A 27,860-nucleotide genomic window follows, 5' to 3' on the forward strand; every position below is an offset into this window, starting at 1 on the left:
ATGGCCTCAGACACACATAGCCTGGGGCAATAAGACCCTGGTCATACCACAGAAAACCCTCCATTCTGCCTCCAGGGGAGCTCCTGTGATGTCATCACTGGAGACTCTAGGGGGATTCTGGGACTTTTGGCAGTGAGTCAGTACAGCAAGTGACAATGCAAGTGAATGCTAGATCCAATCTCTGCCTGCTTCTCTTTAAATGCTAGGCCCTATTCAAACATACACAAAAAAACACAGATTGTTTCAGAGCCAGATTTTGAACAAAGATGTCTTATACAGTGTGGATTGGGATACATTTCAGCTGTGAAAAGTACCGGACTGTACTGTCGGTATGAGGAAAACCTCACTTTGTGCTTCCCAAGCTTTCCCATGACAGAACACAGGGTATTTAAACTGAAGGCTACATACAATGCGTTGCCTGTCTGTGAATCCTTGGTAACACCATCTACCCTGCCCTTTGATTGGCACTGAGTGGGTTTCTGATGAGGAGTGAACGGTGACAGTTGCCCACTCACATTCCAGGCCTCTGAGCCACACAACCAGGCCAACCCACACACAGCAGGACTGGCTTCTCTCTGGGTCAGGGGTTGGTTTACAAAGGGAAACGCAGAGGAGGCACAGGGAGGGGGGTTCATCATCATCGCAGCCCCGGCTCCTCTCCAAAGCTGCACTGACCTCAGTATGTCTGCAGCAGCACTGGCCCCAAAGAAAGAATGCAGAACAAATGTCATGCACTGCCCAGTTTGACACCATGAAACCGCAATGAAGCATGCGTTTGGAGATCCTAAACATAAACCATTTATGTTAAAGGAAATGTATAGATTCCCAGACAACACACATTCACACATGTGAAAGTAATGTTATTGTCTTTATAAAGTCATAAATCTTGCGATGAAACAATATATATTTCTCCGCCTACGGTGCAAGTTAGAGCCTGTTTTTGGTGCCCTGTGATTGATAGGGATGTTTCTTCCTGAGGTACATTATCTCTAAAATGTAGGCATTTCCTCCAAGAATACTTCCATGCAGGGCACACTTTGGAGATCGCAGGGCACATCGTATTGCCGCTGAAAGACTTGTAGGGTTGTAGCACACATACTGTACTAGGACCCACACTGTACACACGCAATAAAACAATTTACAATATTCATTCTTAAGAGCGGCATAGTAGTTTTTGCGTCGTGATTTCGAAGGGGCCTGTATGGAGACAATGATATGAAACCATACGCTTCTCCAGGTCACCTGGCCAACATTATTGCTCATCTGCTGCACATTTATTTCTTTATGATCGTGCTTTACTACTGACATCTCCAGCAAATTCTGGGAAACGATATGGAAACTTGGACGGAGAGGATATTTAATCACTCAAACTGCCTGCGGCGCTAGTTCGGATCAACCCTTGTGTAAGAGTGTTACTGTACTTTGAAACAACCATGAACAAAGCTATGTAAATATTAACTTTATAGAAAGCAGAGATTAAGTTGTGTGTCATCAGTAAGGTATGATAGATGGTATAAGGTGGCAGTGGGTATAAGGGTGCATAACATATTTGCTGCCAAACAGGTTAGTTTATGTCACGCTATTACAGTGTCGCGGTGCGGTCAGGTTTTTACTTCTGAGGACTTGTGATGTTGTTTTTCAGGTCTATCATGCTGCTGTGTAGTACCTCCCCTTTCAATTGTATATTCTTCCAAGTGGCATACGGTCGACGTTTCTCTCTGTTTCTCTATGCGAACAATATTCTTTCAATCAATTGATTTGCATTGGCTGCAGAGTGAGATTTGAGCTGTTATTGACACCTAACCTAAATTATTCATCTGTGGCATTCCGCATGGCGCGAAATGTATGAGAACAGCCGAGGTTAATTAAAGTAGCCTAAGGATTAGTGTCCGAGCAAAGTGTGATCTTTGTGTGCGCTCATTTACTAAGAATTTTGCGATGTTATCTTCTGTAACAGAACGTGTTGTGTCGTGTTGTTACTTATATACGTCGGTGAAATGTCGAGAAGCCTTAGTTTTTAAGTAACTTACCTCAGTGATCGGAGTTGGATTTCAGGGGGACGGGCGGGACGGATTTCATTATATGGACCGGACGCCAAGTCGGGCGCACATCCTTTATCTGTCCTGACCGTTAGTAGTCATCTCAGTGTGCGGAGAGCAGCGGTCACTGGTCAAGTCTGCTTCCCAAAGTTGCTTTGGATCATATGGGGTAAGTTGTCTACGTCGACATCTAGGGATTTACATTATTTACACTTTGCCCAGTGTATACGAATTATATTAGGGTACTGTTTGAGTCACGAGTGATCACTTTGGGGTTTACAGCCTTCTATTAATGTTCTTTTTTAATGGTATTGGAGAGCGCGCGTATCTCTCGCAGCCTACGGATACGACCGACAATTTCGAACAGATTTTGATAACATACACCAGTTTCCCAACTCAAAATATCTAACGTCTGTCTTTGTATTCAAACTATTGTTGAATGTACCACAGTATCTGCGCAGTGCAGTGAACGAGCACTTTCTGAAGGATACCAAAACTATTTATTTTTATGTTTTACAACTTACATTTTCAAGTAAAAGTCGATTTTTTTGGAGTTGAATCAGAATTACAATGAAAAAAACAACGAAATTTAAACCTGACATTAAGACCTGACTTTCTTGATAATGCTTCCACAGATATTGTATGTGAGACAAGCCTTCGTGCCCCATTACAAAGACAGAAGATGAACTCATCAGCTATCCACAGCTACCTTGGGGAGAACAACCGGTCTGTGCTGTTCACAGGGTATTCCAATGATAGCTGCCGCTTCGATGAGGAGTTTAAGTACATTCTCCTCCCCCTCTCCTATGGTCTGGTGTTTGTGCTGGGCCTGATACTGAACTTTGTGGCTCTGTGGATGTTCCTGTCCAAGATGCGACCGTGGAACACCAGCACAGTGTTCATGTTCCACCTGTCCCTGTCCGACTTCCTGTACGTCCTCTCCCTGCCCACCCTCATCTACTACTACGCCAACCGCAGCCACTGGCCCTTCGGCGTGGCCTTCTGCAAGGCGGTGCGCTTCCTGTTCTACGCCAACCTCTACTGTAGCATCCTCTTCCTCACCTGCATTAGTGTGCACCGCTACCTGGGCATCTGCCACCCCATCCGGACACTGACCACGGTGAAGCCGCGCCATGCCCACATGGTGTGCGGCCTGGTGTGGGCGGCCGTGACGGCCTGCCTGGTGCCCAACCTCATCTTCGTCACCACCAGCCAGCGGGACAACGACACGCTGTGCCACGACACCACCCGGCCCGAGGACTTTGAGGAGTACGTGGACTACAGCTCGGTGGTCATGGTGCTGCTCTTTGGCATCCCTTTCCTGGTCATCATGGTGTGTTACTGCCTGATGGCCCGGGCCCTGTGTCGACCCAGACGGGGCCTCTCGACCAGCCAGCAGGGCTCCTCCTCACGGAGGAAGTCCATCAAGCTCATCATCGTGGTGCTGGTGGTGTTTGCGGTGTGTTTTGTACCCTTCCACATCACACGCACCCTCTACTACGCCTCTCGCGTGCTGGATCTGAGCTGTGAGTCCCTCAACATCATCAACTTTGCCTATAAAATCACAAGGCCACTGGCCAGTGTGAACAGCTGCATTGATCCCATTCTGTATTTCCTGGCTGGGGACCACTACCGCTCCAAGCTGATGACAGCTCTCACTGGAAAGAGACGGAATAATACCAATACCCGCTCAGGTGCCTACCTGCGGCGACAGACCAACAACAACCATGAGATTGCCCTGGTCTATAAGAACCCAGACCCTAAAGACAGCGGTGAACCTGAGAAATAGTGGGAGAAACTCTCATGGACATCTATGGGGCATTATGTTGATATCCCTACCTTGTAGACCTCCATAGTATAGGAGGAGTTCTGCCTCGGGTGCAGCTAACAGTCCTGGGGCCACACAGCTACCCTTCCAAAGATGTTGTTCTGTCATGTTGAATGAGGACGACTGCTGACCAGACTGATGCAGGTATGCCTCATTGCAGAGCCCTGATCTGAAGGAGATATTAATTGTGGTTTGGGTAACTGTCTGTCCTAACTGGTGAGAGAATGCGAAAGAGGATTTGGGTTGTAGTTAGAAAGGGTGAGTTCGCCTTTCCAACTGATCTGCATGTACATGTAGGGTTGGTTTCCCGGACACAGCTTTGTCCTGGACTTTTGTATATAACACTTTCAATCGAAAATCTCCATGAAAGATGCATAATAGTCTAGGATTAGACTGTGGCCCGGAAACCAGCCTGTATAGAATAACCTGTACGTTTCCTTTCCTATCTGTGGCTCTGTAAAGTAGCTGTAGTTAGAGTTCCTCATTCTCTTTCTGGCGGTTGAAGCGTTTGTAAGACCAAGTTCAAACAAACCAAACAGTCTCTATGCCTCTGAACTAACTGTACATACCCTGCTACTATTACCACAGAGACATTCCAGTACAAAGCCTCTTATGCACTGGGTTTGTATCCGGTAAAAGGCTATTTGGAAGGGAAGAAAATGTAGGTAATCTTCTTTTGAGTAATGCTTTAGTGTTATTATGGGGGCTCTGCCCAGAGAGGGCCTCTGTGAATACGTAGATATGACAGGTGTCACATGATAACGTATGAGTCAGTGACTTGTTGTGATATCACCATGTGACGATCATATGAGAATGCCAAGACCGTACATTCCTAGAAAACATAATGTTGAGATAACACCGAAAGCTTTGGCTCAAATTAATAATAAGAGCATGTGTCTCTTCGAGTGGTGACAGATTGTTTGGAAGAGAGCACCAGACACTCCTATAGGCAGCTCCAGCCTCCAGTCCTCTCTCAGCTGTTTTTGTCCTTCACCTTAGAGGCTCCACAGCTGTCTGTCTCTGCTGTGAGGAAACCAGCGGAGGCGAGAGTGGAGGGGTGGAGGGGCTAATGAGTGTGTAGGCTGGAGAACCGTCTCCATCCAACCGCCCACGCCTCAGACAGAGAGAAGGGGGATTTTCCTACACTCCTGCCCCCTGTGGGACTGAGAGAGCTCCATGGAGCATGGTCTTTTCCCTGACAAAATCTACGGTTGTTTTGTTGTTGCTCCAAGACAGACCATGTCAAAGCAGAAGTGGTTGTAAAGCGGTTTGCAGGTCAGAGGTCCAATCTTAAGGTTATTTAAAGTGCTGCTGTTACGTTTATGCTGTTTATTACGTTCTGTTTTGTCATTTATGTCATTTTGAACCACTGTATGTTTGAGGTGACACGATGACACTTGGTTTCAGTTGATTTTCAACAAATGCTGTAATGCCATTAAATCTACTGCACTTTCTGCTATCGCGTTTTCTCTTTTGTAAAGGTTATCATTTATTTCAGTGTCAATTATAACAATGTATTTACTGTTTACATAATCATGTAAATAATCAACACACTGTCAAAGGAACCAAACAGGTGATAGGTTAAGCATGGTCAGGCCTGTGTGGTCATCTCCAGCACTACATCTCAATTAGATCATTACACTGTGAATGTACACAGAAACCAGTTCAATCATCTGTGTAGCAAATCAACCAATATAATGATGTACCATGCAGACTTGAGTGGGGATATGATAGAGGGAATGTGTGGGAAAGTGAAAGGACTGTATCTCACCCAAACACACACTGTTACTAGGCGTAGGTCCACAATTAATCAGACGGGGAGACCTGAGGAAGCTGGAGGACAGGAGAGAGAAACAAGGGCAGGAAGTGAGCTTCACATGGCACTGTTTGGGGTTGGGACTGTTCAGGACTGTTTTGGTCTTTCCCATCCTGACCTTCTCCATGCCAAGAAAACAAAGCCGGTTCCACCAACACCCCATGGAAAAGATCACGTGTGATATCGTGAAAAGTCTGTGGGATGGACCCATATTTCCCAAATAGCAATATATTATGTTAGGTTCTGTTCAATAGTCTAGACAACAGATGTATTTGCGTCGCTGTTGGACATTGTTAGTTATTTTCAGGGAAAATACCTTCCTACTTCCGCTCCCTTTTGTGATGAGGCGATATCAATGGGAACATACTTTAAATATATATGCTCAGCCCCCTCTTAAAAGTAACTAACAGCTTGAACACGGATGTGATAGCAAGCCCCATTGATTTGTTTCATGGAGAATTGTCTGAAAATGTTCAGACCAGAGATTCGGAATTTCATGATAGGCCCACTAGCGCCTCCCTGTGGTGTAACTCCGACTAGACATACACCTGACGTGCATTGGTCTTATCTTGGCCTAATGATAAAATAAACGTATAGAACCTATGCTCGATTTTTACAATTTGCTGGCCCTTTAATATTGATCACAAAAAATCAGCTGAAATCATTTGAATTGCTTATTATTTTGTTCGTTTAGCTACAAAATAATACTTTAAACAATATGGATATTCTATTCAACACTGATATTATTTGGAGAGGCATATCCTTATATTTTATATATTGTAACCTAATGGTTTGCTGTTATTTCACATGCTTGCATCAGTAGCCAGAGATGTTCGGATGTTCTCTGCTTGGTCAGTAGGTGTCCCCATCGTTTTCTGTAATAGCATGTGAAACCGCATCAGTTTTGGCCTTACCATCTTCTCTACTGTTATTGGGAGGCAATTAAGCGAGTTGGGATTTATTCGATGTTAGCAAGGTCAATGAAAAAACTGGAGCGTTTGTCAATCGGAGCCCTCCTCGAAAATATGTTCAGTATGGACCATACCCATTCAATTTGTATTTGTATGACTGTAGAACTAAGCCTAGGATATCTGGTAGAGATAGAAAATATGTAGTTGTCTCTTAAAATGATAGAAGAAGTTGCAGTGAAATGTTGCATAATGCAAGCCAAGTGAAACCTTTCCACACAGTAAATGCGCATGAAAACATTACAACTTGACACTTTATCATACCTTAGTTTACATGAGACATTTGGGAGGCCAATTGTAGGTCTATTTACAAAATGGGTAATTCGATAGACAATGGAATACATATTTAAAGGATCAAATCGATAAAAGCAATCTATATATTAATCATGATATGTATTATGATAAGCTATATGTGGCCATATTCAAAAAGTATTTAATTATTAAAAATGTATGATTTTTTTTTTTTTTTTTTTAACATCATAGCCTGAAGTTTCAGTTGATTTTGACAACATTAGTTTTGTAACTTAGGCCTACTCAATTATGTAAACTTAATGTGATAAATAGCTAAAAGTAGTAGTTAAATTATCTTGTTCCTTCCAATTGTTCTCATCTGGATGGATTATTATTATTATTATTATTATTATTATTATTATTATTATTATTATTATTATTATTATTATTATAAAACGTGTATGCTGCATTGCTGCAAAATGTGTTAGCCTACTTGTGTGTTAACTTTGTTAACATGCTGACATCCATTTACGAGACGCGTCGCTGTATTTCTCCTACACAGTTTGCATTATTTTTCATCCATAAAAATCAAGCGACCCAATCAAAATGATTCCAACAGCCCCTCCCGCTCATAACACTTAGGCCTATATTATGGAAATAATAACCGACAGAGATAAAACATTTCTAATAGTTTCTTGAAGTTAGTCTGGGAATATGTGTAGGCCATAGCAGCCTATTATATCAGGTGTGAGGGAGAAGAAAGCGACAGTCTGTAATGGATCGACTTCTCCAGGCGAAGCAAATTATATTTCCTCTCATGATTCACAGAGGTTAAATACGATATTGTCACCCAACTTTTGAAGAGTCTCTCCTTGTCTCTTCATATAGTGTGAAATTATAACCTTTCATGACCCAATACATCAATTGCTTCGGCGGGATTTGATGAAGGACACTGCAGCTGAGAGGCCAATAGCACATAATATGCAGAATATTTTCTACAAAGGTTTCTTTCAAATCTGTAGGCTCCTCACTTTGGCCCAGCTTGCCCTTTTGACATACTTTTTTTTGTCACCTACTCTTTAAATGTTTTGAGGTATCATAAATGTTTCAGTTTATCAATGTCACCCAAATGTCAAAGTCAGAAAAGGGTGAGTGCCTGAAAAACCCCCACAAGCCATGAGACAGACCTACCGACAAAAGAGTGATCACTCCGGAGGGCAGTGCTTCGTAATGGTTTAGCCGGCTATATATTAGTAGGATATGCACAGTGCATGGGTCTTCCTATTTCTTTTTTCATTTTAATTTGATATATATTAACCAAAATTAGCCTATATGTACAGTCCTAATGTGTAGAGGTGGCAAGTAAATGGTGAGTGTTGATTTTTAAATGTTTTAATCAATATGATAATCTATTATTTATCGGGCTTCTTCTTGCATGTCTGTGCTCTTCTCTTGTTTGGCAAATTATATGGAAGAAATGTAGGATTTCAAGGACGCATGGATTCGAATTTAATCGCAGAGGCTGAGCGCGCGGAGGAAGAGTGACATAAAGAGGAGAGAAGTTCATTATCCGGCTGAAAAGGAAACCAATGGCTTTCACAGTCGCCATGGAAACCGGCCTTTCTTTTGCCGTCAGACCTGTGATAAGGTACTTCACAGCATTAAGCACAATTATTGCAAGGTAAAAGTGGAAATATTGCCTTCCAATGCTAATAGATTGTTAGATATTGATTGGCATGGTGATTCATGTAGATCTGTGCCCTAAATGTTTCACCTGCTTCTCTCCTGCCTTTTGAGAAATTGTGAATTTTGACATGAGTGGCTAAGAGGTAATGTCTGATGGGTCCTGTGAGGCTCTGAGGGTCTCAACTGTTCTAGACTGGCCTCCATCACATTCACTCGCTGACTCGACATGTCATTTGGTAATGAAGAACACAAAGAAGACAAGAGCCTGACACAAACTGTGCACTGAGCAAACAATGAAGACGAGGCTGAGTCTGATCAGAACGGCATGAACCGAAGGGAGATGTGTGTTTTTGATTTGCTTATTTAAATCAATATTTGACAGAATGGTGTTCCCTGTTCCCCCCCCCCCCCCACTAATATTATGGAGACCTCGTCCTTGTTAATTATAGAAGAGGCAGATAGTCAGTGGTAACCCAAATCCCCCCCCCCCACCCCCCCTTACAAAATGTGAAATAACATAAATTCCAAACACAGCCTGTTTTGTGTCATTAGCATGTCATTGTGCCTCCATGTGGCCCTCAATGACCTCACACACACAATGGTGTGCATGGCCCCAAGGGCAGCAAGGTCAGGCCCAAGCACAAGGGCTGGCCACGGGGGGTGGTGGCAGCCCAGTTAGCGGGCAAGGGGACCAGGGATTATCATAGTGTGAGGCAGACAGGCAGGCAGGCAGGCAGGCAGGGGAGCAGGCAGGCAGGGGAGCAGGCAGGGGAGCAGGCAGGGGAGCAGGCAGGGGAGCAGGCAGGCAGGGGAGCAGGCAGGCAGGGGAGCAGGCAGGCAGGGGAGCAGGCAGGCAGGCAGGCAGGCAGGCAGGCAGGCAGGCAGGCAGGGGAGCAGGCAGGGGAGCAGGCAGGGGAGCAGGCAGGCGAGCGGCCAAGCGGGCGGGTGGGCGAGGGGGCTGTGGCACTCCTGGCAAATTGTTTTAACCCCTATTACAGCGATGGCACGGCGCTTCTCTTATCTAAGACGCTGCAGCTACTCATTAATATTCCGGACATATGGCAGCGCTTTCTGTATCATTGTCTATTAATGGGAGGGATAATCGCTCATTCAATTATCAGACAGTCAGCGAAAGACCAACTCCGCCCGCCCGCCCCTGGTTCTCACCGGCGTCCGAGCCAAAGCAGAGGTGTGCCACTGGGAAGGTGGGAGCGATAGCAGGGATTACACCACATTAGCAGCTTTAATAACACAGACGGCGGGCAGGACGGGAACCTATAGGGGTCTGCTCAGCGAACAAGAAACACTGCCGAACTCTTTATCAACAAAGAGAGCTGTTTAAAAAAAAGAAGCGCAATAGCTGAAAATGAAATGTTTTTTTTGTCGGTTCATCTTCAAAGTCATTGATAGGCCCGATCGATATCTTTTCTGGCATTGATAGAGTTTCGTTTTATGATATGAGACAGGCTCAGCAGTTAGCTTTTGAAGCATCAAGTAAATCAGCTCCTGGCTTGACCCGCGGTCAGAAATGGGACCTGATGAAATGGGACCAGTTCTGTTATAGACTCTGAATTGCCTTCACGTCTGAGGCTTGACCCTGAGCTCTGTGTGCCAAAGGTCTGTGCAGTGATCAAGTGCAGCATTCATTGCCGCTGATCTCTGCTTTGTGGCCCTGGACCCTGTTCTCACTGTCTTCCTGCTGTGGGGGCCATGGCCTGGATATGAGGGGGCTACTGAGAATAGGATGACCCCTGGCCAGCTTGTGCCCTCTGGAGGGACTCTCTCTCTCTCTCTTGTTGTCTTTGCACACACATGAACACACATAAGCACACACATAAGCACACACACCCACACCCACACACACACACACACACACACACACACACACACACACATACACACACCCACACACACACACCCACACACACACACACACACACACACACACACACGCACACACACACACACACACACACATAAGCACACACACCCACACCCACACACACACACACACACACACACACACACCCACACACACACACACACACACACACGCACGCACACACACACACACACACACACACACACACACACACACACACACACACACACACTTTTGGAATGATGTTGTTTAGTTACCCTGTGTACCCAATCCTTCAGGAGGGGGGGTCAGGAGATTGGGGGGGTCAGGAGATTGGGGGGGTCAGGGGATTGGGGGTGCAGGAGATTGGGGGTGCAGGGCAGCCGCTGCTGCAAGGATGGGAGTTGTAGGGGAGTGGAGAAAAGATAGGAGGTGAAATGTTAACAGAATCTTATAAAATCCAGAGTTTGATAAATTCTTGCATTATAAATGAACAGAGGCGGCTGTGGCTGTGGAAGGCCTTTGTTGGAGGCCCCATTTTCTCCGACGGAGTCGTGCGCTCACAGGGTCAGCAAGTTACGAAAGTAATTAAAGCTCAGTGATTCACTGCCTGCTGCAGAGAAAAGAAAGCAAGCTGTCATTCTGATTTAGAAAAATAAATTACAATTTTAATAATGGTGTAGGATGGGGGTGCGAGGATGTCTGGAGCCTTGCTTGGCTGGAAGGAGGTGGGGGACTGCATGTGGGGGGGGGGGGGGGGGGGTCCAGGGGTTGCTGGCTGCCTACTTATCAATAGTTGCAATTTTTTGAAACCGCATCGGTAGTACATTGTGAGAGCACAAGTGCCCTTAAAAAAATAAAACCCTGGAACATTAACATACTGATTTCATGCGCATGGCAAAGGGCCTGAGCCAATATCAGAGGGGACTCAGCAGTCCTATTGTCTGCCGGGACTCTGGTCCCCTCTGATATGAAAATTCAATTATTTTATAACTAGATCTCGCGCTGCGTTTTGACAGTCGGCGGTAGCGCCTTGCCAGCTGCATCGGCGTGGGGGACCAGAGGCTCCTGATAGCGCGAGGGAGGCCTTTCAGGCATTGACATGTTTTTGGGGGACAAGATTACCTAAATGTGTTGCATTTAAGGAATGAAAGTTAATCTAATGCACTGCCATTATCTCACTCAGGTAATTCCAATACCGTCCTCAATCTGTGTTTACGCACAGGCACGCACTCACACACTCTTCTTCAGCCCTTTGAATCTGATTCCCCGGCGGTCTGCATCCAAACACGTTATGTATTTATTCATTTTTCAGATGTGCATATGCTTAGCGAGGTAAAAACGATATCAAACTGGAGTCGTTTTCTCTGAGACATCAGCAGTTTCCAACTGCAATTCCATTGGGTTCGGACAGTTCATTACAAGCCATATGTAAAACTCAATATTGAGATATTTTCCTCATTTAAGATGCAGAGGCATTGTCCGGTTTTCGACATATGTTTGAGTTTGTTTACGAAGTGATAAGGTTGTGTACGTTTTCATTTATTGTATGTGGGAAAGTACTGGATCTTTACAAATCCCAATGTCCTTAAACAAAACAATATTACAATATGTGAAGTGTGGTATTCATAGTTTGTATTGTTCATGTTTTTCTATTGATTCGCCACAGTGCCTGTCTCTAGATTTCCTCCTCATCTGACATGTACATACAGTGTATGTAGGAGGAGTGGTGGTATCAGTGGAGGCTGTTGGAGGTAGAAATCGGAGGACGGGCTCATTGTAATTCATGGAGTGGATTAAGGAATGGTAGTAACCACGCGTGATACCATTCCTCAATCCATTCCAGGCATTACAATGAGCCTGCCCTCCGATTTCTACCTCCACCAGCCTCCCTGGGGCCTCAAGCCATACTCTATAGGTGCTTTAAGCCGTACTACAGGAGTCTTTGGGCCCTCTCACCACCACCAGTGCTCTTTGTGTGTCTTCTCTGGGGGTCTGTTGGAGCAGGGGTACAGGAAACGCCCCCCTCTTTACCGCAACGCTCCCAGACCTCACCATGGTCCTCTTATTACCCCGGACCAGGGGAGAGACATACCTGCCTCCTCTCATTAACCAGTGTTGGAGTACACGTTCACCCAGGAGAAGAATAGAGCATTAATTAGTATTCTCTGCAGGGGAAACTGCCATTAGTACTTAATTAGCAGTAAGAGTACCATTCAGTCAGGGAGGCCAGTTAGTGTCCAACACAATATGTTCTGTGTCTTCTCCCTGTGTGTCACACAGCAGAATGCTAAGGAAAGGCCTCCTTTTGTTGTGTGCATGTGTGTTTATGCCAGTGTGGATGTGTGCTACGCGTGCTTGCATATGCTTGCCAGACCTGTTTTGTGTCTCTTTACAGTGGATGTTTGTCTGTTATTCCCCCACCAGAGAGGCTTTATGTTGTCTTCATGGTAAATGTTAGCTGAGCTGAGGGTAAGAAGACGTTGTTTTTAATCCCATGAATCCAGATCCTCTCTGAACAGGATCCACGAAAGACCAAGTTCTTCCCTCGTATGAAAAGCTGACCATACAGGCCCGTGCCTATGCAAGCGTGTGTGTTTATCTGAAGCAGAACTGCAGCAGAATACAGCAGTCCGCCCTCTCCCTGCTGTATTCTGCTGTAAGGGAAAACTAAAACATTTTTACGATCAGCAGCGTATGAACCTCAGACGGTGGTGCTGGTGGTAGTGTAAGCTCTTGTCACTGGTCACAGGGAAGTTCCTTTGATCTGCTGAACAGGCATTCTGTTCCTCCTGTTTTTCTCTGCCCCGGCACACCAGAACCAGGGAACTGACATGGGGAGGAGAGGGGACTTTTACCCCAGCCCACCACCCACTCCTTGGCCCTACGCCCCTACTACACCTCCCCCTCCCTCCGTTACCCTGTTCACTGTGGCTCAGACGGGCACCGGTGCTTGTGCCTTTCACTTCCCGAAACCCGAGAGGCGGAGAGCTGTCATTTGGCAATTTGGGCTGAATGGGGCGGCCGGTGGATTGAATGTCGTTTTCCCACCAGGCTGCGCCATCCAGCCCAGCGGGAGAGGGAGGGGGGCGGTGGGGGTGGGGGGGACGGGTGTAATGCTAGAGTAAAATTAGCGCTTTGATGGCAGCTAATAGCATGTGATGGGTGGAACCTACGTGGATTTCCAGTAAAGACACTGCAGGTTCCCTGCCTCACTCTCTCTCTCTCTCTCTCTCTCTTTCTCTCTCTCTCACCCTACCACCCCTCTCTCTCTCTCTTTCTCTCTCTCTCACCTCCCACCCCTCTCTCTCTCTCTCTCTCTTTCTCTCTCTCTCACCCTCCCACCCCTCTCTCTCTCTCTCTCTCTCTCTCTCTCTCTTTTTTTCTCCCTCTCCTTCTCTCTTGGCTCTGGCCCAATCCTGACACACCTGTAAGATTATACGGGCCCAGCCTCTTCACTCAAAGCTGTAATTTCTCCCTGATCAATATAATTATACATCTCCACCTCTCCCTCCCCATGTCAATGGGCCAGACTGGTCCTGTTTCCCTGGGCTGATAAAGCCCCCTCTCACACTGATCAGCCTGGGAGAATGGGAGGAGAAGACACTGTTTGGTAGAACAAGCCCCACAATGTCCCCCCCTACCCACCCCCTACCCACCCCCTACCCCTCACCTGTATTCCAGGGGAGAAGTGATACATGAGCACACACACAGATCTGGTTTCATAGGATTTCCATTTGACATTAGTTTATTATGTTGGTTGCAGTATTGAATATGCTTACACTGTTGTTGTGGTTGTGGTTGTTGTTGCTGTTGTTGTTGTTTTGTTTATGGTTCATAGGAAATGGTAACGGCAGATTAGCAAGACTTTATTGTAAAGAACAGTTGGAAGATTCTATTTGGATGCCCTAATGGATGTGGTTGAGTTGAAAATAATCACACAATCTCCTCATATAGGTCAATATGGATGGAAGTGAATGAAATGTGGGTGGTTTGTGTTGTGCTGGCTTGACAGAGCACAAAGGGAGGGGTCACGGGTAGTAGAGCTGTTTCCTCCAGGGTCATTACAATCCCCATTAATCACAGACTGGGAGCTTGAACCTCCCCGCTCCTCCACCTGGAGACACGGGCATAAATGAAACTAAATATTGGAACCTGCCTCAGGGCACACACACACACACACACACACACACACACACACAAACACACACACACACACACACACACACACACACACACACACATACACACACGCACACACACAAACTCATCATACTATACCATAACACTCACTGTCCATTTCTGCCTCGGTGAGCACGTGAGCAGAGCTCCTTAACAGAGCCTCATTGGTCCACGCTCTGACAGATGGGGGGGGGGGGGGGGGGGGGGGGTGGGTTAAAGGCTTCTTAAATGTCTATATCAATCTGCACAGTTGTCAGGGGTGACAAAGACGGAAACAGAACACCATTAACTGTCAAGGAGTATCATCAGAACAACATCCAAGAAATGGGCGGCTCTCCATGACACCATCTCTATGGACATTAGAGATGCCAGTGTACAATATGTCTGTGTAATGACATTGTGAATGCAGTATTTTTTCTTTTTTAACGGTCTTAACCTCAGTAATCACTCTTTGATTATAATTGAAATGTTTAAAGCTTACATAACTTGCAAAGATGAGTGGTGAGTTGGTCTTAGAAGTTCTGAAATGCAATATCCCGTACTACAGTAAAATGGATCTGATGGCATGGATTGCTTTGTTTAATACTTTTTAGTAATTCATCCTCGGTAGCACAGATACAGTATATGTCTGACCCGAAGAGGTTATTGTCCTCTTACTGCCACACATAGAGCATTGTAGTGGCTTCTCCTGGGATTGGAGACGTTTTGTTTTTGTGTTCTTTTCACTCGGGCACAGCTTTCATACAGAGAGCCTCTCGTTCCTCCCCAGCTCAACAGCCCTTTCAAACAGGAAGCTCCAGGTCAGTTTTCCCTTGCCAAGTTTTGCGGCCTGCCATGTTGTCTATTCTGCTCAGCTATTTAAAAAATGTTGAATATCAACAATGGCTTTCACTGGTGCATTGTCAACTTTTGTATGAAGCAATCTTGGCTGAATGAGATGGGTCCCAGAGCAGGGAGGGCTCGGCTGCGGCGCGCACCGCGAGACCAGCTCGGCGCCCGCCGGGCTCTCTCTCTCTGCCGCGATGGGAGCGGCCGCCACCCCCCCCCCCCCCCCCCCCAGTCTCAGTCGCCGGGGTCTAGGGCTGGGGCAGCCGTCCCTCCTCAGTCCTCGCCGCGCGGCCGTCCTGGTCCCCCCCCCTGCCCCGGCCACAGCCCCTGGTGTCTGGCAGCGGCTGAAGGTGTGTGTGACGGAGAGCAGGAGCCTCGGGCCGGGGAGAGCTGGGTGAGTCTCTCTGAGAGATCTCTGGAGGTGGTGGGGAGTCGTGAGGAAGGAGAGTGGGGGGGTGGTGTAGAGGGAGATGGTATTAGGTGGTCTGTTCAGGGTTCTGATCTCTAGTTCTTTGCAGTTCAGTACAGCTGAAAAATAGAAATGTGGTTGCAGTCTTCATGATTCACAATGTTTTATTGACAAATTCTTCTTGAAGGAATGCATTTATTTAATTAGAAACCAAGTAAGCATTGTAAGGGTTTTAAAGATGATACAGATATCCCTGATTCTTTGCCAAGGTACCTGTTGGTCTAGCTGCCATATTGTGTGTCCACAGTGAAACAGTTAGTTATTAGGCACAAATTCAGGTCACAATCTGGACAAGGCCAAGTTGATTAATTAGGCTACTAGAACATGTTAATTATAACAGACTTTGACATGAACCCAATGCTGTAGCTATGTGTATGATTGTATTACACAGTTCAGTCTGTAGACATTTACTACATTCATACATACATTATGCAAATAAAAAATAAATAAACTCATTGGATTGAAATACCCATCACATGTAGATGATTATAAATCATGGTTTCAAATACAACATTAGTCACAATTTATCTTTTTTTATATGAGGAATAGTACAACCCCTTTATGCATAACATGCACGGGTGCTTCCATGTGTTTGGGTTGCTGATCATGTGTTTGTACAAGCACATGTGTCTGTGTTTGCGTTGGTGAGTGAATCAGTGAAAGAAAGTGGAGGATGAAAGAGAGAGAGCGAGAGCTTGCTCCAGTTAGAGGTAGCTTAATGTCTTTGTGCTGCTGTCAGGGAAGAGTGCGGTTATTCTGTGAGACATCTCCCCTCCATCGCAGCAGCAACAGCTTGTATCTGCCATTGACACGTCAGTCTCTGGGGCATAGAGCTGTCCTCTCTAGATGCACTCATCTCACCCCTGTGTGTGTGTGTGTGTGTGTGTGTGTGTGTGTGTGTGTGTGTGTGTGTGTGCGTGTGCGTGTGCGTGTGCGTGTGTGTGCGTGTGGTTGTCTGAAGGCATTACAATTCAAGTCAGCACCCCCATATGCACAAAGTATGTGTCATTTTGAGACCCTCCTTGAGAAATCCACTGTGCACACATTTCCTACACAGGCCACAAAGCACACCATGACATCCACGACTGGACATTTATTCATAGTCCTTATTTAGAGCTTTCTCTTAAAACCTTCTACCGGACAGTTACAGAATCTAATCTGCTTTAAGGTGGGTTGACATAGAAAATGTATAATTATTTGGTGGACATATTGGGGCTTAATATTGTGTGCGGTAGCTATATTTCAAACATTTTAGTACTCATCTCTCAGTGTTATATGCTTTGTGCAATCTTGTCAATATGCATGATATCCTCATAGCAAAATAACCTTGCAGTATGTGGAGGCTATGCTTACAGCATGTGCTCATGTATTCATGCTTGCAGTGGACATGCTACAGTACTTCCTCTACGATCTCTCGGCTCAGTCGTGAGTTGATGTGTCGCTACCTCTGGAGGTCCGGCGGCACAGTCCTCCCCTTTGTCCCGCCTCTCAGACGGAGCTCACCTCTTTTACCTCAGGCAAGGTGACCACCCTCATCCCAGGCCACCCAATCCATTATCCTGTCAACACGCCCAGTTTCCCACCTTAGTTTGTGCTGCACTCAGAACACTGGCTGTAATGAAATCATCAGTAATCGCCAAATTCATCTCGTCACGCTCAAGGTAATTAATATATTTGGAGGGCGATGGCTAACTCCTTAATTAAATTATGCCTCTTTTAATGAGACCTTGACTGAGACTAAATTTATGACCACTATCTCCATTATCAAGTGCTTGGCGCGCAACAGAGATTTGTCATTTTCATCCAAATCACTCGTAGATTAGGCGTAATGACGCTCATGATTAATATATCAATTTATACTTGTTTGTTTCTTTTTTTAAAAGGATTTAATGAATTACCTTTTGTAATTACCTCACCCAGCCTTAGCTACTGTAAAAGCCTCAGTTTCTGCAATTAATGCACAAAGTATTCCCATTACATATTCATTTTTGGGGAAAATACAGATAACAACTTCATGGTATTAATCATATTACAAAATTGGGTTTATTTAATTAATTAAAGATACACTCTGCAAATTAATTGCGCATTCTCACAATATTATCTTAACTAATGAAGGCTCCACAAAGAGACTGTTTCATTTTTTAAAAGGGGCTAGATTAGTGGGATCTCAATTATGGTTAAAACAAAAGCCAGCCGCTTGCTAGGGCACGGCGCAAAGCAAAAAGTGACGATTCAGCACTTTCTCCCAAACAAAAAAAGGAGAAAGTTTCCATTGTTTTGGGGAAACTGTAGAACATGGCAATGATTCAAAAGATACATGGAAAATAATGAGTGCTGTAATTAGCCCAGCAGGCAATAACAGTCTTTAAAATGATCATGTAGAAGTGGCTCTTAACATTTGATTTACAGGGGACATCCTGCTAAACAGGATGGCATCTGCCTGAAGACAGGGTTTATGTTATAACCTTAACGGCCTGGGAAGGAACAATGACATTAAGTATATTGTACGTACCCTTCCATATCTATACACAGCTTTTGTGCTGTTTGCATGTGGCCCTTGCCACTCTTCTCCCTCCTGAGGGGCATACACAAGAGTACAGAAGCACGCCCACAGACCACTCAGACAGGAGATGGATGTTATTTATCTTTAGGGTCAGTAGAGATTACAGAGATTACAGATTTTAGTCTGAGGGGCTTTTTCAGTTGAGGAAGTTTGCAGCAAGAGAATTTTCTCTCAAGCAAGCACAGAGGTGATCATGTTACATCTTCATTCTAAGACAATGGGTCGGAACATGCAGCTTGACTCAGTGGCTCAGAAGCAAAACCATATTTATTGAAATTTTCTGCTTAATTGAACCTGAATTAAAATTAGCTTTCAATGGTTATGAGTTTATAATTCAGGGTAATTCAGTTTTTCTTTTTTTCATTTAACGCATCATATACCAAATGTTTTTTTTTTTTAAACTAAAAGTAAAATATATTGAAAATGTGTTTCAGGGAGCAAATAAAGATTGGATATTCATTTCAAATGCCTCCTCCGTAATGCCTTTTTGCTCACTCACGTTTAGCTTCATCGGTTCATAATCCCTGACAAATGCATCTCTTACTCAAAGAGTTCCTCAAGGTACTCATTTAATGTCTCTGCCTCCCATATGAAATAATCTTAAAAGCAGCTAAACTACAGTTTCAGCTTTATGATGGTTAGATTGCATCTAGAGATATGTGGTAAGAGAGAGAGAGAGTGTGTGTGTGTGTGTGTGTGTGTGTATGTGTGTGTGTGTGTGTGTGTGTGTGTGTGTGTGTGTGTGTGTTTTTTTAAGTGTGCTTGAGAAAATGTGTTTGTGCAAGGGGCCAGTAAGTAAGAGAACTACACAGAGAGATATGTGGCAAGCCTCAGACCTCTCCCTTGGCTAAGTGAGATGGAGGTGGGAGAGTGTTGGATGGTCACGCCTTGTCTGCTGGTGACAGTGGTGGGTTAAAGAGATTACACCAGGGTCCGTGTCAGCAGCCTTGGCCCGGCCCTGCTCACACTGGAACATAATGAAGAAGGACATGCTTGGGCTGCTAGGGAAAAAAGAGGCTGCTGTTTCAGGCATTCTTCTCAGACAGCTACAGGAGGTAAATAGCATGTTGCATGTTGTCTTTGCCTGAATTGGGATGGACATTCCTTACCATAAGAAGCCAACAAGGTGGCCAGTTGGGTGGTGAGTAGGGACATAACACTTCTGGGTCGGGGCCGAGCCTCACGGCTGCAATGAAAACTCTGCAAAAGCGGTGGCAAGAATGCACCTCTCTCCATTAGTCCTGACATATGTGTAACACAACACTAAAGCACCTTTAGTCCTTGTGAAAAAGGAAAAATTAAGGTTATGTTTGTTTTGGTTCTTTTTGAAGGTGTGAATGAAAGACCCTCGCATCCAATGACTGACTGGCTGGCAGAGGTTTCTATGCCATGGATGGCCCTGTAGGAAGACATGCTATTCAGTTTTCACAATCCAACACTTGGTGAGTTGAATAGGGTGCTGTCTTCCATCACCCAGGTCTCATAATTAATTAATTAGTCCAAGGCTACTTGGCAATAGTAACAGTAAACATCTGCCACGAGGGAACCAGGGATATGTAAATGGTACCGAGTGAAGAACACCAATCCAGGGTCAGCGTTTCATTCCTCCCATCCCCTGATGCCAACCCTCCTTTACACCCAGCCTGTGAGGTCTGGAGCAGTGATGCAAGAAGAAAGCAGTTGAATTAGCTGGCCTGAAATGGCCAAATGTTTTGGAGCTGTTAGACTTTCTGTTCTGCGCATGTGTCTACTCGTGATGAATATAGCTCTGTCCTTTGTAAGAGAAAGTGAGAGCTGTCTTTTTTTTGTTTCGAAGTAAATTTTTCCTCCATATATTCGGCATACATGTTTCTAAAATCTATATAACTTAATGGTATCGGCACGCAAACCTTGTTATGGGGTTAATGACAGTGTGTGAAAGGCAACAGATAAATGTTGATTATATGTTTACTAAATGAACCATGCAGGAATTAATCACGGTTTAACGCTCACTCTCGCCAACGATTTGTTCTCGAGCTGTTACGCTGCAGCGATGTAGATTAAAGTTGCTGCGCGCCTGGGAACAGTTATTAACCAAGTGGTGTGTGACATACCGCTACGATAAGAAAACATACTTCCGCATTTCGAACCTTTTTGAATGCGTACTTAAAACACTTTCACACCGTCAAACATAAGTTGTATTTATTTGTAATACTTGATGTTTAAAGTGCTATAGACTTGTAACAGTTTCAGATTTAGTTACCTATATTATTTGTGAAAAATTGAAGTGGTTTTAATCATACAGCGCCTTCTCCCCTGAGCATCCGTTGCCAATGCAGTTTGCGAAGTGTCGCACTTTTAGGGATAGATAGGTTCATCTTCATAAATGCACTGTTAGTGAAATGTATAACCTACCTTTCGTTTTATACACACAAGAGAAAACGAAATGTAGGGTAGGCCTATACCATTCTCGTGAGTTATCATCGTTTCCTTAGGAAAAATGGTTTAGCACTGCAAAATGTTGAATTTGGATAATTGAAAGCCGTGAGCTTGTTGTCACCGTCATTTGTTCATGTCAACTGTGGCATAATGTGATTAGAGGCTAAAATGATTCCACAGCCAGTAATGACCCTACATTACTTTCAGACATTAAACACATTAGAATATATTTGTTAAGTGTAATGGCAATAGCGTTAAACATCTATACCGGAGCATGACTTCGCTCAAATGTTATGACTTACAATGAACGAGGGTAATGACACTGTACGGCCCTTCCTTTAAGTGACCCGTGGATATTATTTTACCTGTGTGGAAACGAGGGAGGACGCAACCATTCACGTTGACACAATGGGAACAGCAGACCGTGCGTAAATTGCATCTTCATTTGCATTCCTGGTCCAAAAATCATGCAAATCTTAATGAGACAGTCTCTATTGTGGCTGTAATTGAAAACCCATTCTTGGTTAATTACTGTTTCTCAAAGGCCTTGTCCGCAGTCACTGAGCTGAAACAAAAAAGTTATTGATTCTAGAGGCTGTGGGGTTTAAATGGACATCTAAAGCAATGGTGTAGCCTATAGTCCGTTTGAGGTGCTATCCATATTTTCCCAGGGCAAACTTACATTTTTATCTTATGTATTAAACGGAAAACTGGCCTGTACATCACATATCCAACATATGAGCCTGGTCTTCTACAAAATCGTAAACAACAACCATCCACAATAAATGTTAATCAGCTCATTCATAGGCGAGATGAATTACGCAAATATCTTACTCCATCTAAATAGAGCTTTTTAAAGCAAATCACCCTTATTTTCAATTATAAAAGCAAATAAACGGCCACGTCTAAATAGGACTCTTTCAGGGGGGATATTAGGCCTTAAGGATATTAAGTTTTCAACGCGTCTTGCAGCTTTGCTCCAGCACATTGTCCGTCATGAATTCAATTTCTATGACCAAAAGCTCCATTCACACAGGCTTGCATACGGACATTGATTAACTGCATTTCCTTTTAAAGGTGCACCTTGTGTGTCAATTATACCGAAGTAGAATGAATTTTAATTCCCCTAACGCCTTTCGCACATATCACTGCTCATTATACCTGTATAGTACAAACTCCTTTCTGCAATTTTCCTACTATTAAGTTGTTTATTTTCTACTCATTATCAAGTTAAATTAGTCTGCATTATCCGATACTGAATGGTATATCATAGTTATTCATTTTGACAGTAGCCTATTAATTTTGCACAACAGTACAACAACAACATTTTTAGAATAAACCTTTCGGCTATAATATGGTAAATTATTTTAATTGAATTCAAATTAATTCTTCAGAGAGTTGCCCAAGTTTACTTGACTTTGAATCGGAGGAGTTGACCAATTGTTGCTGCTATAGTTGATTAAGTTGAGGGTAAAGTTGACATAATAACAGATCACAGAATAACAGATCACAATGTGCTTTTCTGTAATATAAATATTTGGCCTGTGGTCTATTTTTTGGTAAAGTAAAACTCCCTAAGTAGCACAGTAGTAAATTATATTTTAAAGATTGGATGTTTTTAAAGATTGAATTGAAATTGTAGACCTGTGCTGCATCCACTGGTCTGCACCAAAAGGCCTACTAATTATCAGTGAGATAACGAATGTCCTGTTAAAAAAATATCGTGCAAAAAAACAAACACAAAGACATGCCTAGCGTTCATATGCCATGATCTTTGCACATTAGGCTACTCTATACGATTCACACATTTCCCACATGCACTTTCAACCAAGGCAATTTTGCAGCCGTGACGCTGCCCTATGAGGCCCGTGGGGCCTGGAGCTCGCTGAGGCCGAACACTGGCAGGCTTTGCTGGTGGTCCTCCTCGTCCTCCGCTTTCGTTAATTAGGAAATTAGGTGCACAGAGGCCCTCATTACCGAGCCCCGGGTAACTTCTAGTTTTCCTTTTTTCCTGCTGTCTGGTCAATTTCCATAAGAAGATTACAAGCGGATCAGTTTTTGGATCTACCCAGATAAACAAATAACTGGTTTCACAGATTTAGATGGGTTAACCCAGGCACTAATTAGGGGTTAGCTTATGTCCCTGCTCTGTTAATGACAGACCAATGAAAATGCATCTTTTATGCCTTTAAAATCATGGGGTGATGTTTCTTTTCAATTAATTGACATCGACGTAAATCAATGCGTTTATTTGATTCTGGATGAGTGACAATCATGAGCTGCGTTCCTTTTAGATTTGCTTTTCATACGCAGAGTATATACAACAACATTGAATATAGGCAGTTGACAGAACATTTCTCTTGCAGAAATGCAAGGACTTTGTCATTAGTCAAATATAGACTGGGTGCATTTCTATATTTTCCTTGCATATTGCAATGGATTTAATTGCTCTAATTCAACAGAGAGGCACCATATTTAGTTTGTCTATGACAGATTATCTGATCCATAACAATTATTTAGTTTAGAAATAAATAGACATTAGCATCATTATTCAGAATCATTTTCCAATAATTCAGCTTTTCACTTTTTATTCTGAAATGCAATATACTGGAACATTAAACTTAGTAGAAGAAGTAAGAAGTAAGACAACGGTGAAATGTGGATCTTCTGAGAGGAGTGGCATAAAGAATTCCCTCATTCGTGCATATTCAAATCGTTAAATCGCTCACAGTCTTTGGTAGGCTTCTTAATATTGAGTGGCGACGGTGTTAATTGACGCTGTTTTCGATGGGCGATGCTTGTAATCATTAGCAGGTGTAAAGTTTGCCTGCGGGTTGCGAGAGAATCTAACTTCGGTTCCTAAACAGGAGCTGTGCGTTTCGGGTCGTTTGTGAGAAACACATGTTAATCAGGGACTCTCCGCCTCGGTAACCATTTTAATAACAGTTAGCACCGCGGAGTGAAAACATTTAGTGGTCAGGAGCTGTCGAATTTCGCGAGAAGGTAATTTCTATAAGAATATTCATTTCAATGCTAAGACAGTCAAACTTTGCTAAAAATAAACTTCCCAGCGAATTTGTTGTAGAGCTGTAAGCAATCCTCTCCACAAGAGGTCGTCGATGTATCAAGTTCTTGACTTCCACCACCGTGCCAGTCCCAATCTAGTCTACGAGACAAAGTTCTGAGTTTACTTCAACCTGAAAAAATAAGTTATAATATAAAGAACCCGGAATAAACTATAGACAATCGTCTACATTCATGCAGGCGACATTAAATAAAGATTCACATTGAGAAGTATGTTTAAACAATGTAGCCAAGCCTACAACAAACCTTTGTAATACAAAATACTAATATTAAGCACCCTGTTCAGGTTGAAATTGTAGCCTATTCATCAGTTTGAGTCGATATGTCTATTTAAGAAATCAATTGTGATTACATTAATGAAATTCAGGAATGAAAGCTGTGCATAATACCACTTTTCTGCCTTTTCTACCACTTTATTTGGCTTGCACTCATTTAAGACTTTCTACAGGCTTATTGGAACTCCGCCTCCATATTAGCACTTGAAGAGGATTATTTGATTTCCGACTTTATTCTCAATCGAAAACCATTCCCAAAGTGTGATAATACGCACGCGCACCTGCACTCAATACGATCATGATTTGCCAGAATTAATTGACGAGGAGAGACGCCTTATATGCATGGCCCAGGTTTCGTTTTTTTGCGATTTTTCATGATTGTGGCACTAAACATTTTATATGATAATCTGTTTACCAACAAGATAATTGATTTGTAGATCCATCAGGTGTATTCGTCTTATGCCTGCGCCGTTCCGTTTGTTTCAGCAAGTTAACCATAATATGATGTTTTGTTGTTATACTTTTGTTGTAACATCTGAGCCGATGGACATAGACTGTCATATGGTATTTTGTCTAATTTGTATAGATATTTTTTATAATTCCATTTAATAATCTTTAAATAGTGTTATCCTATGTATAACACATTGTCTATCTCTCTCCATAACTCTTACCCAAAATAGAGCGCTGTCCAACTCAATTCGTTAGACGGTGGATGGGAAGCACTGCTGTGATTGGTCGGGAGGCACCTCATTGTTATGCTGTCAATCAAATCACATGGCCAGGGCACTATTAACAGCTGAGGCTGGCGGACAAGTTTGCAGAGTTCTGTCTCAGAGCTGGGGAGAACAGGGCGAACGGAGAGAAATTGGAAGCACCTGGCAAACATCATTTCAGCTTCTTTTGACAGAACAACTTTTTTCCTCCTATGAGACTGGTTAGTACTACTTCTACCTCTCCTTGTCTTTTGAGGGTATTTTGTTAAACTTTTTCCGCGCCTGAGAGTGAACATTTAAAAGTCGTTTGAATGTATAACATGATGGAAACCGAGATAAAGAGCCCACTGCCGCAGTCCAATTCTGCCGCGGGCGCAAAGAACAACAGTGCCAATGACCAGGACCGGGTGAAGCGGCCTATGAATGCCTTCATGGTGTGGTCCCGTGGACAGCGGAGAAAGATGGCGCAAGAGAACCCTAAAATGCACAATTCGGAGATCAGCAAGCGGCTCGGTGCAGACTGGAAACTTTTGACCGACGCCGAAAAGAGACCCTTCATCGATGAGGCCAAGCGTCTCCGCGCCATGCACATGAAGGAGCATCCGGATTATAAATACCGTCCCCGCAGGAAGACCAAGACCCTGCTCAAGAAAGACAAGTATTCTTTGCCTGGAGGACTCCTGGCGCCAGGTGCCAATGCTGTCAACGGCGGTGTCTCGGTGGGGCAGCGGATGGACAGTTACGCTCACATGAATGGCTGGACAAACAGTGCTTACTCCCTCATGCAGGACCAGCTGGCCTACCCTCAGCATCACAGCATGAACAGCCCCCAAATCCAGCAGATGCACCGGTATGAGATGGCGGGGCTCCAGTACCCCATGATGTCCTCAGCGCAGACCTACATGAACGCAGCGTCCACGTACAGCATGTCCATGTCCCCAGCATACACGCAGCAGACTTCCAGCGCCATGGGCTTGGGCTCCATGGCTTCCGTGTGCAAGACCGAGCCGAGCTCACCACCTCCGGCAATTACCTCCCACTCCCAGAGAGCGTGTTTGGGTGACCTGAGGGATATGATCAGTATGTACCTGCCTCCCGGAGGAGACGGCTCTGATCACTCTTCCCTGCAGGCTAGTCGGTTACACAGTGTACATCCACACTATCAGACCGCGGGGACTGGCGTGAACGGAACGCTACCCCTAACCCACATTTAAAAAGAAAAAAAAAGACTATACAAACTTGAGTACTTCGGATACTTGAACATTTTGATTGATAAAAGAATCGACGTTCAGTAGTTTTGTTTTAAAAAATGAAATTTTATTTTCTCAATGAGTTGTCCATATTAAAGCATTTTAAGACTACATATCCTGGACTGAAACTGAATGTTGAGCCCAACAGAGTAAATTGCATTGCAAAGCGGCTTTTATCATGAGTATAAGCAATCAACTTGTGTAGAAGATTTTGACTTCTATATTTTAATGATGCCATCATATTTTCTCTCTATGAAAAAGGCATGTGGCCTCATGAAGAGGCTGTTGTATTTCAGAAAAGCTGGATGGAGTGGGTTCATAAATGTTTACACTTAATTTGTAGAATGTCAATTTTGTGTCGGCTGTGTCCAAATCCTTGTAGACTTTTTCTTCATGACCGTTGGTTTTAATGAAATGTAAGACTGTGCGGGTCGCAAGCGCAAGTTTATTTATAGTATTTTTTTTTTAAGCTTGTGAACCCTCTGTGCGTCATGTTAAAATGTTCCATTTTTGTTTTGTTAAATGTTCTTCTCTGTGATGTTTTGACAGTAACCTATATCATGGGCGAAGAGTTTTATTTAAACTGACGTTTCTACTTATTTTAAGACCATCCTCTATTCTTAAATGATGAATAAATTTGTACGAAACATGATTACTGACTCCAGCAATGTCTTTTTTCATTGTTGTGTGGGATATGTAGCACCTGAATTGAATTCGTCTAGGCAGTGTTAAATGAGGTCTGATGGGTAAAATCTGGTATCATAGGAGATGCCTCCTTAGAATGAACTGAGCGTAAAATTGAAAAGCAAAGTGATTATCTTGGGCGATGTGTCAAACGAAGTGTGAAGAATGCTCAAACAGGCCGGATGAACACCATCCTGTTTAACTCAAAATTTCCGTCTTAATCGGTAGAATACATATTGACACAACACAACACAAGTCTAAAGTGCTTTACGTTAGGCTACTTATTAAATGTACTTTTTATTAAGTGCATATTTTCACTTATTTCTCTTTGTTTTATTTGAGCGCTTAAGAAATAGATCTATAGGCCTAATATTTGTGAAACTTACACATTTCAATAATTGCAGGAGGCCTTGGCCGTGCCACTGTTTTGTAAAATCACTACAGGGCCATGGGGACTTTCCCCTTGAACATTTAGGCGAGTTATTACATATCATTGAGGCTATTGTGTTGCATTACGAAGGCATTGACATCTGTTTCATGAATTGCTACCATTTTGTGTGAAAGGGGCTTCAAAATAAAAGGTCACATTAAGCTACTTCGTGCTGAATTTAACTGCAATTATATTGTCTCAACAATAAATGCAAGCTGATCAATAGCATCAATTTGTTTCTGACTAGAAGTTTTTGAATTTAATATTTGTCGATTATTTATGTGGTCTATGATTGTTTCAATTGAATGTTGTCGTTGAATGGTTGTGTCAGATACTTTAAGGTGAAAGCTATGTTTGCTCTCACTTAATCCAATAATTTTTACCGCTCCTTTTCAAACAGTTGACTTTAGCAAAGTCATTCTAAAGTTTATTCAATATTGACTTTGGATCACAATATATAAACATTTCACCTCAACATATATAATGTACTTATAGCCAACATGAATAATACACCTGTTCAGTGAGGTAGAATATA

At 43.6% G+C, this 27,860-nt stretch overlaps 2 protein-coding genes across 2 annotated transcripts; both read left to right on the plus strand.

The window, feature by feature from the left end:
• The first annotated feature begins 1,709 nt into the window (after positions 1-1,709).
• Positions 1,710-5,321, plus strand: LOC310815776 (P2Y purinoceptor 4). Its single transcript, XM_083685698.1, has 2 exons — positions 1,710-2,208; positions 2,675-5,321. The coding sequence occupies exon 2, from the start codon at positions 2,722-2,724 to the stop codon at positions 3,826-3,828; it is 1,107 nt and encodes a 368-aa protein (XP_083541824.1). The 5' UTR covers positions 1,710-2,208; positions 2,675-2,721; the 3' UTR covers positions 3,829-5,321.
• Positions 5,322-15,723: 10,402 nt separating this feature from the next.
• sox3 (SRY-box transcription factor 3) lies at positions 15,724-26,863 on the plus strand. The gene is made up of 3 exons (XM_083685730.1): positions 15,724-15,833; positions 19,803-19,913; positions 24,929-26,863. The coding sequence occupies exon 3, from the start codon at positions 25,273-25,275 to the stop codon at positions 26,173-26,175; it is 903 nt and encodes a 300-aa protein (XP_083541856.1). The 5' UTR covers positions 15,724-15,833; positions 19,803-19,913; positions 24,929-25,272; the 3' UTR covers positions 26,176-26,863.
• Positions 26,864-27,860: the final 997 nt, after the last annotated feature.

Source organism: Argentina silus, assembly GCF_951799395.1.
Source record: "Argentina silus genome assembly, chromosome: 15".
In the NCBI taxonomy this organism is placed as follows: domain Eukaryota; kingdom Metazoa; phylum Chordata; class Actinopteri; order Argentiniformes; family Argentinidae; genus Argentina; species Argentina silus.

Bases quoted from the DNA above. Each gene is read 5' to 3' on its own strand.
- LOC310815776 (XM_083685698.1), top strand. From the start codon at position 2,722: ATGAACTCATCAGCTATCCACAGCTACCTTGGGGAGAACAACCGGTCT.
- sox3 (XM_083685730.1), top strand. From the start codon at position 25,273: ATGTATAACATGATGGAAACCGAGATAAAGAGCCCACTGCCGCAGTCC.